We start from the raw sequence: 17,877 nt of genomic DNA, 5'->3' as shown, positions 1-17,877 counted from the left end.
AATATGCTAATTTGAAAACTGTACCTCCAGTAAAAAAAAAGTTTTGGCAAGTAAGCACAAGTTTGCCAGGAATTTTCATGACATTACAAAATCAAAAACAAAGGAGAAGAGTGTCATTCTAAACGTAGTGAAGAAAATACCAAAATTAAAGACTGTAAATTCTGATAAACAGAACTACTTTAAAAAATGAAATAAAAATCTCATCAACGTAAACAGTCAGGAGCTTCCAAGAAAGGATGCGAGGTAAGCAAGAAAAAGTAATTCTACCCCCAAATCACTGTCCAGCTCATTTAACAGGCTGAACATCTCTTTGCAGCAGTGCACAGCATCAAAAATAAACAAATATTTATGATTTCCAGTGATTTCGATCAGAGTTCTCTGAAGATACCACATCCTTTATAAACACTAAAGAATGAAACACATCGTATGTTGATTACAAAAGATCACTGCTTCAGCAGCTTTAATCCATACTGCCTTTTCCTTAGAAGTCCCAAACAACATTCCAGGAACTGTAACAACGCCTTCCTGCATTATCACAGCTGTCTTGTGTCACTTAGTCATGCAATGACACCTCTGGATGCTGAGAAATGCACCGTACAGGCTGTTCACAGAAACAAAAGCTTTAGAATAATAGGCCACCAGGTATTAATAACTCATACAAAATCTCTTAAATGACAAAGCATTAGCTTACACTTAAAACAATAAGCTTCAAAATACTTTTTGTACTCTAAAATATCACCAAAGAACTGTTTGCCATAGAATTTTTGATGTAACCTTTTGTCAGTCTTGAGAATGCAAGAACTCTTCACTTATTCTGCACGATTATTCTTCAATTTCACTCACGTATTAACTCTCAGGTTTCCACCTGCAAAACTAATCACTCTAACACAAAGTAAACAGAAATGCCACCTAGGCATCTTGCTTCTGTAATGCAGATACTGAAGTTATACAATACCCCCTTTCTCATTTACAAGTTAAGTCATAATTAAGTTGCAGCTTCAACAATAACTTACAGGACTTGAAAGTAGAGGCAATCCAGTTCTGGGATGAAAAGCCTTGGTTGAAGTTCCATCCAAGGATCGAAAATTGTGTTTCCGCCATATATTTGTGTGTTTTAGAGATGGTGCTTTCTGCCAGCAAAACAGATTGACTCAAGATATTAACGGGCTATTTCAATGGCCTATCAAGTTATCACTCGCTTTAACCGAGAAGACTTCTGCAGCCAGTGAATCTGCATCACACTGGTGCTTTACTAAAAGTTCTCTTTGACTCGATCTACAATCACTACAGACTTTCAAATGACCACATAGCACATTCAGACACTGGTACGTTTATACAGGATGTCTAACTGCCTACAGAACCTGTCATTTCTAATGCTATCACAATGAGCAGAACAAGACAACGCTGTTCTTGATGTTAAATTTATAATGAAGGATGGGTGAGGGAAGCACCATTAGGCCAAACATCACTTCAGACCTTGAAGCAGACAACAGTCCCATGCTGCTTCACAGAAGTCAGACATAAACCCTTCCTCCTACCACCCCTAGCAGATACAGGATGCAGTTACAAGCCACACGACGGCCAGCAGCTAAAGGAATTGCTCTTTGTGTCTCTGTTTACCTGCACATCTGGGTTCTTCAGTCGCTCACACCTGACTGAGCTGTCTTCTGTAGATTTCTTCTGAGAAGTGCTTTGGAAATCAAGGCCTACTGGGTCTTCATTCTCATCATGTGCAGTTTTTGTTTTCTCTTGTTTGTTTTTATTTTTGAAACTGTCATGGTCTTTATTTAAATAATTTTCAATACTAATAAGCTGAGTATTTTGCTCATAAATATTTGTTTTTTTCGAGTCTTTATCTAAACACTTGAGCTCATTCTTGTGCAAAGAGTCAGATGCCTGCATCACAGATGCTTTTTTTGTACCTTCAAGTATTCTGCATTTATCTATCTGTAAATTGTTAAAACTGTCCGTGTTGTTGTTCTCACTAACAACTGTTCTTTCTTTAAGTTTATTTGTGCAAATCTGTTCATCAATGCTGCTAAAATTTGAACACTGTTTAATTCTATTGGTTATCTGGTCTTTCTGCACATAACCAGAATGTATTATTTCCAATTTATCTGGCAATTCAGATTTATTTTCTTTAACACATGATGATGATGTGTGCATATTAGTAAATAAATGAGAAGTCTTATTTGAAGTCTGATGAAATGCGTGTCGGACAGCTTCATTGGGTTTTGCTAAAACCAATTTTCTTCTTGCTTGGAGTTTCAGAGAAGCCTTCGATTCACCATCAAACCTAGAAGTACTGCTAGGAGTATCAGGTGTTTTCATCCTTGATTTACTGCTGTCTTCTAGCAAAGAAAAATTGGATTTAGCAAAAGAAACAGAAGACGGATCCTTGCCTTTCTTCAGCAAATTTTCATCTTCATATGTACTTCGGAAAATTTTTGAAGTAACTGGGCTAGTTTCACATGCTTTGAATGGACGTCCCGCAACATGAGAAGTAGCTGGATCGCAATGAATCAAGTGCTGGGCAATCCTTGCTATAACCTCCTGCCGCTCCTGAAGCAGAGAATCGATGAGAGGGTTTCCCTCTCCTGCAGAGGGACGGCCACAGTGGTTCACTGGAGCACGGGGATCGAGCCTTGGGATCTCCGGTATTGCTCTGGTTTTGCCTTCACCACCATCTTCTTGTATTGCTTTATCTAAGTTGGCAACAGAAGCAGGGGAGGTTTCCTTGCCTCTCTTAAGCAAGTTTTCATCTTCGTAAGTACTCCGAAAAGCTTTTGGCATAGCTGAGCCAGTTTCATGTTTGTTGAAGGGACGTCCAGCAACAACCGGTGAAGTAGCTGGATCACAGTGAATCAAGTGCTGAGCAATTCTTGCGATGACTTCTTGTCGCTCTTGAAGTAAAGAGCCTATTAATGGGTTGATTTCTCCGGTGGGCTGATGAGAGCAATGACCATTTGTAACACGGGAATCAGTTAAAGAAAAGGTTTTAAAAGTTCTGACAGCTGTTTCATGAGATTGTGTCTTATTGTCTGCTGTAGCATTATAGCACTGAACTTTAGATTGTGATGCCCCACAGTCAGATCCAAGGCCGGTAGATGGATAAAGCTTTAAATTTCTGATAGATGTAGTAAATTCGGGTGTCTTTTTTACATTAAGTAGGCCTTCAGGTGTCATTGTCCACGCTTGTTTCCCACAGACACGCTGTGAACTGGAGGTACTGCACTGCTCTGCTGCACTGGATTCACTGCGCTGATGTAACTTGCGCTCTTGCATTTGCTTTTCGTAAAAGCTAAGGTTGGTGTGAATACTACAAGTCAGAACTGGGTAGTTCGATTGTCTGGGCAAGGACTGGACACTGACTCTCAAGGCCACATTGTGAGAAACATTAGGAACAGGAAACACATGCTCAGTTGGTGTCTGGGAGAACGTCCACTGAAAGTCCACATCTGCAGCGCTCACCCTGAAACAATACAGAAGAGCATTTATAGGAACATGCTACCACACTTTGCAAAGTACACGAACTATACACAGCCACCAGAGGGCTGGGCCAACGATGTGGCACCCTCTGAAAACAAAGAGGAGAACAGATGGGAAGAATTGTTTTAAGATGAGTTGCAACAACTGGCAAACAGAAAATAAAAACAACTTGCTCCTCAAACATACCTGTACAGAATGTTACGGGGAACAGCACCATGTGAAACACTCAGCCATGCACTCAGTTGAGAGAAGAAAACAAAAGAGCGAACAGCCAGTAAAAGTGTCTTCTCTTCAATGAATCGATCTCCACTTCTAAAATGAATTAAGAGAAGCGCAGAGACGTTAAGAATATACAGAGAGAACTAAGAGAACCAGAACATAGAATACTATTAAAACTAAGCTTTCACAACAATATCTTTTGCTGTCCTCTTCCCTTTCTCCATTTATACTTTTAGCTGTCAGGTAGGTCAAGTGTTTTTAAATATCTTGTAGGAAATTACAGTCTTAAAAATATACTTTATTTTTATTTTATATATATTATACATATGGATTGTTAAAGTATTTTGCATTAAGTACTGGAATACAGTATTATTGTATACTGGAATAATATATTTACAGATTTTCATTCTGAAAATAAAACATAGCTGAGCCAAAGAAAACAATGAAATTCCAAACATTTTGAAGACTACACAGCCTGATTTATTCCTACCTGTATAAACTTTTATACAACTTAACAGAACACATATAAAAATGACCATTTTCAGCTAGGCACACTACATACTCTGCATTGCACAATGCAGAAATTATGGATACAGCAAGAGTAAGATTAAAAGATGCTCAGATTTCACTAGTAAATAGTGATTTGGTCAGATCCTGAAGTCCTAAAAGTAAAAGGCCAATTCCAAAACAGTAGCCAGCTACTTTAAAGAGATTTACAGGACAAGATTCTCGCAATTATCAACTAATCCTAACATCCAACTTACTGTCGAGGAACTGGTTCCAAAATCCACCTTTCTAACAGCAATGCATCTTGTTTGATTGCAGGATCATTTAAATCATTCCCCTCGGTGTTAGGCCCTTCATCGCTGTAGCAACAGTCTGGAAGCAACATCACTTCTACCATGATCGGAATATTGTTTTTCCACAGCAGCATAACCTCAGATCTGGTTCGCCTGGCTTGACGACACTGAGGGAATAAATGCAAGCCATGAAAATAGTAGCCACATTTAATACTACTTTTAAGATGTATTCCAAAGAACTGGAAGAAGGTAAGGATCAAGTTCTGAAGGCTAAGTTTCATCAAATCAGAGGTAAATACTGGAGTATTAAATGAAAAAGTAACAAATCATTTATGGCTGCTGTTCGAGCAACTGCATAAAAAGAGCTCACATCAATTTTCTTCAACCACCATACACTGCACTACTCTCTCCACAAGTCACCTTCAGCAGCATCTTAAGAAACATTGTGGTTCTGAGCAGGCTAACTTCTGCATGAATAACAGTGTAAAATCATACACTTTTTACTTGCGAGATGGGATACTCCAGCCTTAACCCAAAAGAGACTGGCTAGATTTGATGGTGTTCCTGCTTTTTGGACCATTCACTTTTCAATACCACCTGGAAGATCAAAAAGTTAGGCAAATCAGCCTACATTTTCTCAAAATAAGAACAAGAATGCTAAGTATAGCACTTGCAATTTGCATGACAAAGACTGAAATAGGTACTGCATTCAGGTAGTCTGCAGAATTTCATGTTCAACGATAAAAGGCTTAATGATCTTTCATTTTAAGGACAGATCTGATCTATTATTAGTATAATACTAAAGTACAGACTTGTTTAAATGCAGAACTGTCACAAAGTAATTGTTATTCGTGCTTAGCTGTGAATCTACCAGGACTTCTCATCTGATTTTGATCGTGGTAGCAAGAACAAAGTCCACAATACTTGCGATGAAATGGGTACCATCATACCTGAGCCACTCTGTCACTGCATTCATGCTTAGTTGTTGGGGGCTGACTCGATTGTGCTGGAGGACAGTGGAAGCCCTCTGTTCTGCCCTTTATCGAATATTCAGGTGTTCGACCTTCAGTGATCAGCAAGGCCAAGGAGACCAGGAACTCCTCAGCTTCATACTCGAAGTATTCATCTAAAGTATCTGTCAGTTCAAAGAGATAAACATTAACATCACCTACTGCATAACAAGCGTTTGACTGTTTGCTGCCCCTGCAGTTTGTTCCAATTTATACCTCAAACAAGAGGTATGGAAAACGGACGTTTGTATCAGGCAGACTGTCCTCCCCTTAGCACCTAAATGATCACACCACCAAAACAAACCAACGGCCTCAGCCCATAACTTGCCACTGCAAGCAGATAAAATTACAAATACTCTCTAAAGAAAGCTACATGTAGTAACCGGCCAAGTCACCAGACTTCACCAGTGCCAAGAAACAAGTGTTTGTGTTGTGATCCACGGCTGAATTACAGCTTTTCTGAAAGAAAAAGGCTTCCTGAGTGCTAACGGAAGCAGCCTAATGGCAGTATGACTTGGCATCATTAATATCATACGACAGATATAAAGGGAAGACGATACATCATATAGTACATTAAAAAAAATGAATAGCAAAAAAAAAATAGTAAGAGTTCCTTCTGTTAGGAAAAGTGGGACACAATGTTCTTTAAGATTTTTATTGAGAGTTCCTCCAGCTGAGAGCTGGAGGTTATTGAAGAGAAGGCCATTTATAGTTACCATTAACAGCTTTCAAACATAGAAAAGGTTCAGGAGGAACGTACAGAATATTCATTGTTTTGTACAATGCTCAGTCTAAACTTGTACAAAGAATTAAAACTCAACAAGTCTCTGTAAACAAAGCAGCAGCTGTCATTGCTCCTCACGAGTTACACTGGCACACGATTCCTGCAGAGCACAATGCACAGTCCCCTGCTTCATGGCAGTCTGTAGAGCACCCTGCTCCCCCCCAGCTTAAGGGTGTCACACAGCCCTCAAACAGACTCCAGTCCAACCAGGGCATGCCATTCCCCCTCTGCTTGGAAACGCTCAAGGATCAAAATGATTTAGTTACTGAAGAGGTTACAGAAAGATCTCTTCAGAGGAAGCTAAAATACATTGACTTCAAAGTCTATTTTAAGAGTAGCAAAATAAAGCAGGTGGAGGCAAGACTGGCAGCGGTTCTTTATTTTTATGCTTATGGGGAAGAAAGGCACATGACATCTTCACAATTTTAGCACGTGCCCTGTGTCATCCACCGACACAAAACTGCCAAGATGGACAGGCCAAGTCCTGCTTTTCTCCATTTCTATTCCTGTTTTGATTACCATGGATAAATACCTTTCCTCTTGGAGAAAACCAGACTCAAGAGTCTATTTTTTTGTTGCCTTCATTCCCTAATACCAGGGCATTTAGCAAGCATGGCAAGACAGACTTGAGAAATCCATATAAGGGACGTATTAAACAAAAACTCCAATTAAACACCTAATTACCTGCATATGCAAATTGCAAAGTATGTAAAACTAGCTTTTGCATGTCCATGATTGCCTAGTTCGGGCTTGTATTCCCCAGACCCCAGGGCTTGCAGACTATTTGGAGGGATCTGCACGAGGTACCCGGGAGAAGCCAGCCCACTGCCGGGGAGCCAAGGTCATTATCCCAGCCCCCATCCCTACAGACTTCCCCCCACCCCTTTTTTCCGTGCCAGCCTGCGGCTCCAGCCACGGGGGTACGGAGGGACGCAGGCAACTGCCCAGCCCCAGCTGTGTCCCCCCCAAAAAGGGGTCTGGACGAGCTGGGTGCTGCCAGCAGCGCTCACCTGGCCACCAAGAGCAGCCAGAGGACAGATGAAATCCCCCAGAGGACCCCGAGAGACACACACACCATACATGAAATCATCATTACAGTGGTCATTCATCTGACAGAGGGCAGAAAATTACTAATAAAGGGAGCATGAAAGATTAAAGGAACAGCAAATAACAGAGGACAAGCCTCATGTGTAGTGATATGAGTCACCTCCAAAATTAGGCACCTGCAACTTTTTTTTTTCCCCTGTCAAAACCCTGGTCAACAACAGGTAAGTCATACCTGCAGAACAGGGAAATGGGATACGGAAAAACTCTGAAAAGCATTTAGCTATTACCTGGCTGCCAATACAAGCATCATGCTCATCCCCGCGTGCCCAAAGATCCCAGTAATTTTAAGGAAGTCACACTAGGACAGATCACTACTGAAGTGCTTCTACTCCGATGCAGAAGTTTCAAAAACCTAGAAAGTGCTGAGCAGGAGAGATGACAAGAAGGGTGGCTTCACGTTTAGCAGCTGAAACAGGAAGGGGAAGAAAATATTCATCCTTAAGAAAATATGAGAGAAACTGTGTAGTTAAAATATGCAAAAATACTATGGTTTTAAAAAAAAAAGTTAAAGAGCTGGATCAAGATGCATGTGTTTATACAGGCAGATCCCACCTTAGACAAATAGCTTCTTAAGGAACAGGAGTATGCACAGTAAGATGCGATACCTGATAATTTTCTCTAGAAAACTTTAAATAGCAACTAATAATAATAAAATAGATACGCCCTGTAATTAACACTAACAGCTTATCATGGGGAGCAGCAGACCTATTGGTTTGCCCTGTCTTTCAGAAAGGATCTGAATTTGACCGAAAGTTTTTGGACCTGACACAAATTAGTGGGTAAGATCTATGGCCTGAGTGCTTCCTCACAGCTGGCTAGATTCAGGCAAAAAGCCCACCTTCCTTACACATTCAAACCACCTGGTACTGAAGCTCACACTGTATACCTAAAACGCCCAGTTTCTTCACAGCCATCACGCTGACATAAGCCAGAGACTGCTTGAGCATGTCCAAATGCCAGATCCACCTAGCGAATAAACAAGGGAGATCTATAGCGCAGAGCACCTCCGGCAGACGGTACTCCAGGCTCCCAACACACGGACGGTGTTACTCCACATCAACAGACAAGGCCGAGGTTCAAGTTCAATGCACAAACACTGCCTGTGCCCTGGGCCAGCCCTGTTGTTTCACAAGTTGCTGGTTCCCTGCCTGGAGCACGGAAGGAGACCAGCTCGCTTGACAGACATCTGCACTGGCTGCGGGACACAAATAGGATGTTCCGAAATGGAAACTGCATCCCCTTAAAGGATGACAGGCACCAAGTGCTGAGCTAGGAAACACGGCTGTTTTCATAACAGCATTACGAGGGCAAGGCCAACGCTTAAAACTTATATCAACAGTACAACAATCAAGGTATTCAATCTTTTTTTATGCAGAAATAACAATGGATATTGAGAAATGCACTTTCCTACAAATTTCATGTGGCATATTGACTTTTTTTCAGCTCCACTAGATTTCTATATTATCTAACAACTAATAGTTTTAGTAAAGGAAAAAACCAGCAATGAATACTGAGAAGCTGGTAATTGTTCCTACACAACAGGCACAGATGATGCAAGTTGATGTAATTGAGGACAAGGGTGGAAAGACATTTATAGAAACAGCAAACTCAGTGTCTAGTTATAAAAAAAAGTCTTGGTGCACGTGTGCTGTGACAGTTTGCTTTTGCCTATGATTCAGCCCTATTTAGGGCATCATATACTGTGCACAGAATAACCTCAATCCTATAATCTGTCTCCAGACATGATTTTTATTCTGCTTCATCTCTACCAACAGGACATCCAAGTGTATAATACAAAATACGCATCCCAGCAATGTACGGTTCTTATTTCCCTTAAAATAGCTAAAACTCCAGTTAGTTGACACAAATACATGGGAATTACAGCAATAGGCACTGCTGCCCTCTCATCACAAATTGAAACTCAAGTGCACTGACCAGCTAGTCAAAAGAGAGCAACAGATGGCACATGACTAGGAGTGAAAACGAGAAAAATATAAATTTAGACTGAAGCTACTACAAATAGAACAAAATATACAGTACTGGAGAATTTAAACCTGGAGGTACATCATTTCTGTCTTCCTTTGTCTCCTCTACAACAAGAAGTGTTTTTCTACATCTTCTGGACAAACAGGAAAGCCTGTTTAACAGGAGATTTCACAAAGGGTCTTCCTTGCCTGCCCCCATCCACAAATCACTGGAGCACTGCAGGAAAGAACAAGAACTCAAAACCAAAGAAAGCTGAGAGTGGCTTGTGTTCCAAAATCTCCTGAAATTACACACGGGGGGGGGTACAAGCGAGCCACAAACTCACTTAGCTGTAAGCGAGCACTCTCCCCACACTTCAGCTCAGCCCGCTGCACCCAGCTGACTCCTTTCACAGCCAGGTCACGACTGTGGGGACCAACTCCCTTCCCTTTCCTATTACAGCACTTTCTGTTGCAATTACGGAGCGTGTTTTCATGGGTAGCAGAAGAGCATTTAATCTATTTTCTAGGCTCAGACAGGAAGCAAAGACATTCGGTACCATGCAGCCCATTGTGCTCCCAGGGCCACCCCAGCGTCAGGCTGGGAGCTGGGATCCTTGCCTGCAGGGGTGGTGGCAGCGGGGTCAGCTCGGGCAGGGCCTGCACCCCTCACCCTGTGCTGTCCCCTGGGGACCCCCACTGATTTGCAGGGCTGCTTTTAAGGGAGAACATGAAACACGGCTAATAATTACCTTTAAAATATGCTCTAGGACTGTCCCTGGAAAGTCTTCAGGCACCCGTAACAGACTGTGAAGGCCACCAGCACAAAGCACTTGGATCCCCATCCCTGTAGGAAGCTGAAGCCCAGCACGAAGTGGGAGCCGCACGGCACGGGCTGCTTGGAGCTGCTGGATGCCAGCCCCAACGTTCGCCCACTCCCAGCTGCCCGGCCAGCACCGAGCACTCACCTCCACCCCACGCTGCCCCCACGCACCCCTCCAGCCTGTGCTGCACCTCATTCAAGTACATTTGGTACGACCCCAGTGTCAATTTTTCCCTCCCTATCTCCTCCTAGCAATTGTGAGGCATTTAAAAAATTACAGCTACGGCTCTCTGGCCCTTCCCCCAGAACAGCTAACTCCAAATAGGTTTTATCATCTCACTCCTCCAAAAGTGGGTTAGAGGTAGTTCTGGGTTTTAAGAGTAAGACAGGAATTCAAAAAACTACTGTAAAGGAAATGAAACACAATGTAAACATTTGACTAACAGCTTCTCTTCTGGAATTAGAAACACCTCAGGATGCTTCAGTTAACTAACTCCATGTTGTACTCCACTTCAAAGAAAGCTGCCCTTGAACCTCTGAAATCCATGCTTTTCTGGATGTCATGTCCGTACGCTACAAGCCCGTAATTATATCTGAAGTCACACAGCTCACAAGCCTTGCAATAGTAAGGTTTTAAGGATAATTTTAGATATCAAGAGTCAAAATCATAAGCTGGCCTACTCCTTTCAAGAAACAAGCCATTGACTAGGTTTACTTAAATTTAAGCAAATGCAGTGACCTGGTGACACACCTTATTTTAGGAATATTCCTCTATAGATTTTTTTTCCTGCATTGAATCCTTAGTTCCTCATCGATCTTTGAGCCTGGAAAGCATGACAGCCATTAAGAAAATGCTCATATAGAAGTGCAACGCTTCATCTTACTTCTGCTGCCTCCTTTTGTTTTCCAGTGTATTGAGTTGGACCACCACCCGATTATCAAACAGTTCAGGTGGAGGCAGGAAACAGTAGCACAGGAGTTTGAAATTAGGATTGATGTAGACCCTGCTCTTGTTCGAAGGAAATAGACTAGAAGCTATACAAGTGCTGGATCTACTTAGTTCTGCACAGAAGAACAGGAAAAATTTATCTGCTTTGGTGTTCTGACAACAGTTTATCATCAGCAAACATAACCACACAAAATCTTGCAAGAAAGGGGTGATTTTTAAAAAGCAAGACATGGCTACACGGCAGCCAGTGGAGCTCCTCCAGGGCCACACGGATCCATCAGCATGGTCAGTACCGCCAGCTGCCCCCAGCCTGCAATGCTCCCCGCACCTCCACGGCCCTGCTGCACGCAGCTCACAGCACGCTCAACTACTCTCAAGTCACTTTTTCAGCAAATGAAGTTATCAGAAGGACACTGGGCTTAAAACTGGGCTGGACAAAAGTACAATTTACCAAACGACTTCTACCAAAACCCATTCAGGGTCAAAGAGTTTAATGAGTACCAACATAAAAGCCAAGGGAAGAACAGCAGTTGCACTCATTTAAAGCTAATTTTCTCCGCAATAGTCTCAGAAACTAGTGCTCTGAGAGCACAAAAAGCAGACTGGTAAACTGATCTGGGTGTTCCCATCTTGCTTCCTGCGCTCTGGCTGACAGCCTGTGTTGCCATCACTGCACAGTTTACTGAGTCAGTTCTCTTCTTCCAACTGTAACTCGCTGTTGTTACCTAGCAATGTCAGGTTAACCTGCTTCTTTTGACTTTCTGGCAGTCAACCAACCTCTAGGTCCTACATTTGTATCTCGATGAGAGAAACCAGCTTTATTTTCACTTACTTGGGCAAAGAAAAAGAACAAATGATGTAAGCTCAACTGTTTCTTCCTCCAGAAGGAAATCACAAATGGTGAAGCAGACCAAGCATTCTGATTTCACGGCCTGCATTTAACAGAAGAAAAGCAATACCTGAAGACAGGCAGCAAGTTTCAGACTCTTTTCAAATCCCAGTTCATTGAACTGGGAGAGATCACATATTCTAAGATACAGCTGTTCCACTGTACCCTGACAAAGGCAGGAGAGCCCTGGAGTGCCAGCATAAAGCTGTACGAGCTCTAATGCTGACTTTTTAAAGGATGTTTTAGATCTTAAATTCAAGCAGGGTGGAGAAACAACACATAACGCTTTTTGCTGATCCTTAGACTTCGCTGTCTACAGAATGGGTTACAAAAGATGCTACTTGTACTAACATGCTATAACCAGGCAGGGAGTGAAAACAAAGAGGACTTCTGCCTCAGTTAATGCTCTTAATTAAACACAATTTGTGTTTTCCCTTATACTAAGACTTCCTAGATTGCCATTTGGCTAAACGTGAACTGCACAAAATCTTATATTATAATGAAAAAACATGCATGCCAGGAGCCGACTGAATAATTTCTAAGTTTTCCATTTGCTCTCTTCGAGCTCTACTTTTTCCCTTGGTTAGCTGATCGCTACCTACATTAGGTGTTAGAACAAACTGCGCGACTTGATAAACCTACCACTGAGACAGACCCTTAAAAAAAAAAAGACAAAGCAATGGGATTTCTAGTTCAGCAGCTCTGATTTTTTTTCAGATATCTTTGTTAGTTCATAAAAGGTGAATGATCAGAAAACACCTCTTTCAGCACAGGTACATGTCACTAAAAGTACAGAATAAACGCTCAGTAGACTGTACAGCTGTAATTGGGAAGGAAAGTTTTCTATACAGCCTTCACTCAGCATCAACACTGATTTACCATGCTCATAAACATGCGGATATAAATTTTGCAAGATTATGTGGAAAATAGGATCACTTCAGTAATTTATTTAAGCTTCACAGAAGGGAGCAAGGGACCTGTGGAGAGGAGACCTAAGTGAGCTTCGGTCTCCACCAGCACAGCGTGCAACTGCTGCCAGCCAAGGTGACTTGGGAGTGGAAGGAGCCGGGGAGGAAGGCAGTACATCAGCCTACAACAGAAAACACAGCCTCCGTAAGCTTACAGAATGTGAAGGTTTTTTCCTAAGGTGTTTGCCAGAAAACGATTAAGCTTTTTTAACATTAAAAGTATGGATTTTCCTACATCAGATTTCTAAATATACATTCAAGCTTTTTTCAAACTTCCTTCACCACTCACTTCTGATGAAGGCAACCCTCTTGGAGGGGCGAGGCCTCGTCCTTCACCACAGCTTCCTCAGCCAAATGGACCCCGCAGATGAGGACGATGATGGCTGATGAGGGGCTTTGCTACCAGAACTTGCCAATTCAAGACCCAACCGAGCAGCAGCAGCGACACAGCCGAGAGCACGCAGACCGAAGGCTCTCCTTGACTTGCTCATCTTTCTGCTAGCTGTAAATACCACACTGCAGCGGCTCCATATCTGTGACTTTCTTTTCAATGGAAGCCTAACATGAATTTACAATGAAAAAGCACGCGTACTTGGCCAGGCCTCACCTCTTTCTGAAGGCATAACATCCATACGGCAGTTGCAGCAGTTGAGCACCGGGAGGCCTAATTCCATTTGAAAGCCAAGACTTCCCTCCCATTAAACAGGTTGACAGCAGTTCTGCAGTAAATTCTGGCTGTGACTGCATTTGTATAATACATAAAGAAAAATGGATGCCAGAAATTTTATCTGAGGCCTTAAACACAATACAGTTCAGGACTGCACACACAAGTTTTCTCTTTAATTTGTTCAACAATCAAGCTCAACTAAGACTCAACTGTTTGCAGACTTCTGCAATATTTTATACAGAGATCGATCTAAAGATGTAAAACAGCAATTTGTGATAATAAATCACTCTTATGTTACCTGGAAAAAAACACTGGACTGTGGTTTAAAAAAAAACAAAACAAAACAAAACAAGAACTACGGGAGGTATTTCAGTGCTTATGGGAGCTGCCAGAGCAGCTCTCTACATAAACCACTACATGTTTGCATCTTGTGCTGCCCAGACTTCTGCTAAAACCTTGTTCTGCAGCTTAGTGCTCCGTATCGCTACATCTTTACAATATATGAAACTGTCTTTGAGAACAGCATTCACAGTCATGTAGACAGGCCAAAAACACCTTTTTTTAAAACAAAAAAACAACAACAACAACAACAACAAAACCCCTTCCTCGCTAACACTAAAAATCATCTTTGAGATATTTCAGGCTTTAGCTCATCATCTTAGGTAATTACAGTTCTTAGAAACGTTGACAACATAATTTCAAGCGCTCTTGTGCTTATTTTACTGTTAATTCTAATAACATTTCTTTTCTGAGGAGGAATGTGAAGTGCCTTCAGCTCTCAAGATTTTCAGCAAAAGATTCGGGAGAATCATTAAGGGGCTGAACAAACCTGAAGCGGGAGCACATAAAGCTCCTGATGGTGAATGCCATCTATGCAATGTATAAGCGTGTTAAACACCTGGTATTATACAAGAGAAAAATGCCACAGACACCCAAGCTAGTATTCCTCTTCCTATGGTCACTGCAAGAAAAGAACCGTTACAAAACATGACATTTGCTTCAGACTGCTGCCAGGCCTCTTAAAAATAATCAGAGCAAATTCAAGAAGTGCAACGTGAATGCAAAACACCCAACACTGAATCATTTTTGGGTGGACTCGACCGGGATGCCACAGCTGTGAGAAGCAGGGAAATCCCTGTGAAAGAGGAGCCACGTGGCTGGCAGGATCGCACGTGATGGAAAACCTTAACCAAGCTCTGGGCCTGCACAGCAATCCTGCTGCCAGAGCAGGGGGCGATCTGCAAGTGCCGAAGCACTCGGCCTTGGAAATGGTGTCACAGTCCAAAAACCCATCACTAGCCACTCACCTGCACCAACTGTGAGGTGCCAACGAGCCCAAGCGGGTGCGGTTACAGCCATCAGCCTCAGACCGAAGTCTGACTTTGAACTCCCAGGGGAGCAGCAGTACACAAACCAGACACCCCCCTACCTCCTCCTTGCTTCTCCTCTCTTGAAACGTTCCTTTTTCCAACGGGCAGACAGATACAAGAATACAGTTTCCAGGACTACTGAGGAACTGTCTGCACCTTGAAAATCTCCTTAAATTTATGCAGCAGTATCTATTTTTTATAGATATTGTAATTCCTCAGTTTTACTGTGGTGTGCCTTAAAAAACAAACCAGTAAGCCAGAGAAGGATGTGGGACGAGGGAAGGGCAGTTATTCTGGGAAAAACCACTTATGACCTAGTCCACTTTTTTGGTAAAAGTAGTCTACTCTATTACAAGGCTATTAAAAACCTGACTGGGGCCTCCCATATGTAGCATTAGTATGCCACTTCTTCAGGGACAGCAATTCTTATCCTCCCCTAGATCTGTCACTTCTCCTAAACTTCTGGTATTATTACGAGTGCCATGGATTCAATAAGAGTGCAAAAGAGGTGCTACCAGCAGCTCACCAACGCCTCAGTAAGCTGTACTGCAGCACCTTCCCTTAGGGGCCCCAACAGGAGACTTCAAATACTCTGTCATCTGACAGGAACCTATAAAAACTACAGCGCAGCGTCATGGGTGAAAGAAGCACCAAAGACACCCACACTTGTGCTTGGTTCAGCTGATATCCCTGTCTCAGTTAACCCATCCAGAATATCTGGAAGTTAATTTGCCTTATTTTTTAAGATTCTAGGGGAAATGACAGTCTGTGCAGCTTTCCACAAGGCCTGAAAGAAGATCTCGTGCCAGGAATTAAAAACCATCGGCTGCTCGGGCAGTGATGTACTTTTATTCCAGTCCAAACCATCACAATAGTCATTGCACGTGCCTAGCCTTATTCCATCTGTGCACGTACTGAGCAGCCTGATGGAGACAGGTTTTGTCCCTCTCTCAGGCAGTCTGAAGAATCACCAGGAGCCTGGCTGTGCGACAGCTCTCTCGTTACAGTTCAGATTTACTTCAAGATTTAAGAACACAACCCCTAATGAAGCTGTGGAGCACTCAGACGTTGTCAGGCTTCCTGTGCACAAACACACACGCCTTGGAAAGTACCTTTTTGAAAACCGGACCCACTTGAGCACTTCAATTTAAGAAATGCTTGTTTGCTTAAAAACTGCAAGCATCTGCTTTCCCTCTGCCCTTCATTCAGCCAGCCTGCAGTGCAGCTTGGAAGGCTCCCATAAACATCCCTGCCACCCGGCACCTTGTGGAGCAAAACAAGCTTCTGACAGCCCCAGACACGAGACACTCGCCTGAAGCGCTAAAATTAACGCTACTAGAGCACGAACGGCAGCGTGTGTTCACAACAGAGCTGTCCAAAACGCTTCCCCCTCCTGGAGGGGGGCAGCGCGTCCAGGCTGACCGTGGCTGCTGGTGCGGTGCGGGCCCGGCGACAGCGGCCCCGCAGGCTCTGACCTCGAGTCACCCATCGGCCCTGGCCTCCGTGCCGAGTTTATTGCTTGCACGTGTGTTTTGTAACAGCCTGTCCCGCGTATTCTTAGAACATACTTTCCAGAGAAGCTCAGGGACAGGGCTCACCCTTCCACTCAGCGCCACTCCCAGCCCCCAGCAGGATCGCCCGGCTCCTCCACGCAGCCAGCGCCTGGGACGGCGGCCGGGGGCCCAGCTCCGCACTCGCACGCTCTAAAATCAGTGACCTGTGAGTCAGGACACAGAGCAAGGAATTACACAGAAAACAAAACACTGTGCTAAAAATAGCACGAAGAAGAATCAAAGCTTTTATCCAGCCCAGGCTCCAGGTCCTCCATGGGCTCTTTTGTATTTTGTGCAAAAACAACAGGCATCAGCAACGAGATGAACAAACAAAACCAAGCTTAGCTCCTCCTCCATCACTTACAGATATGTGTAACCAGAAGTACCCAGCAGGGGGAAAAAAACGTGTTGAGTTTGCAGCCAACAGAAAATTTACACAGCAAATATGCAACAACTTAAATCAGAAGCCGTCAAAATGACTTTTTCTTTTTTTAAAGGAGAAAATGCTCTAAAGCCATCTGCAGCTCTGAAACAACAAAGTCTCCATCTGCTACACATCAGCTACTAGCAGTTCAGACATCAAAGATTTGCCCACTTGTCAAGTTCAATAGCCACAAGTTACTCTGAATGCTGGAGCTGAGCATCAGACCAAAAAAAGCCCCTCCAAACATCACAAAACCCAAGCACCTGGCAGCCACGTTCATTGTGCCAAACCTCTACATTACCAAAAAGGATTATGCAAAGATCTTCCGACACAAATCCATAAGGAAAATAAGTTTCATTATTTTGAAGCAGCCACATCACATAATTTTGTTGTATTCTCTCTTCTTTTAAAGACTGTTTCTTCTTTTAAAGCGGAGATGAAAAGTGAAGTATAGAAGATTATAATAAAAACATTTTAAGTTTTAGGAATATACGACTATTAGGAATATACATGTATGACTACACTGACTATTGCTTGTAACAGCGGGTTTTTGCAGTCATTTATCTTCAAGAACTGACATAAAACATAGTTGAGAGATTCTCAGCATCGAACATTTAATCTCATCAACTGAACTAGTGGCTCATCTTGAAAGGACCAGAACCTGACACAGGGATCCAGGCATAATGCAGCTCGCCCTCTTCACCCCCAGAAGAAGGTGGAATTGAGTTCACCAGACTCTTCTTGCTGAGCTGACCAACCTGTGTGCCACCCTAGCAAATCGCATTTAGAGAGTAAAGCATGGATCGCACCAGGCATGTGCCTTCATGTCCTTTGGATGGTCTCTGCACCCCCTCACACGCT

General features: G+C 42.9%; 1 protein-coding gene across 4 annotated transcripts in view; it reads right to left on the bottom strand.

Annotated features, from left to right (window-relative positions):
• The window catches only part of ATOSA (atos homolog A), a 43,999-nt gene that overhangs the window by 10,817 nt on the left and 15,305 nt on the right, over positions 1–17,877 (bottom strand). For all 4 annotated transcript variants that reach the window (XM_084531947.1, XM_084531945.1, XM_084531944.1 and 1 more), the window contains 5 exons: positions 5,459–5,643; positions 4,473–4,675; positions 3,676–3,801; positions 1,621–3,472; positions 1,014–1,130 (listed from right to left, as the gene is read on the bottom strand). In XM_084531947.1, coding sequence (XP_084388073.1) covers positions 1,014–1,130; positions 1,621–3,472; positions 3,676–3,801; positions 4,473–4,675; positions 5,459–5,643 — 2,483 coding nt within the window. The remainder of the gene's footprint in view (positions 1–1,013; positions 1,131–1,620; positions 3,473–3,675; positions 3,802–4,472; positions 4,676–5,458; positions 5,644–17,877) is intronic.

The sequence above is a fragment of the Aythya ferina genome (assembly GCF_964211825.1).
Source record: "Aythya ferina genome assembly, chromosome: 11".
In the NCBI taxonomy this organism is placed as follows: Eukaryota; Metazoa; Chordata; class Aves; order Anseriformes; family Anatidae; genus Aythya; species Aythya ferina.
Note: the sequence above shows the minus strand (reverse complement) of the source record. Positions and strands in the feature narration are given on the sequence as shown.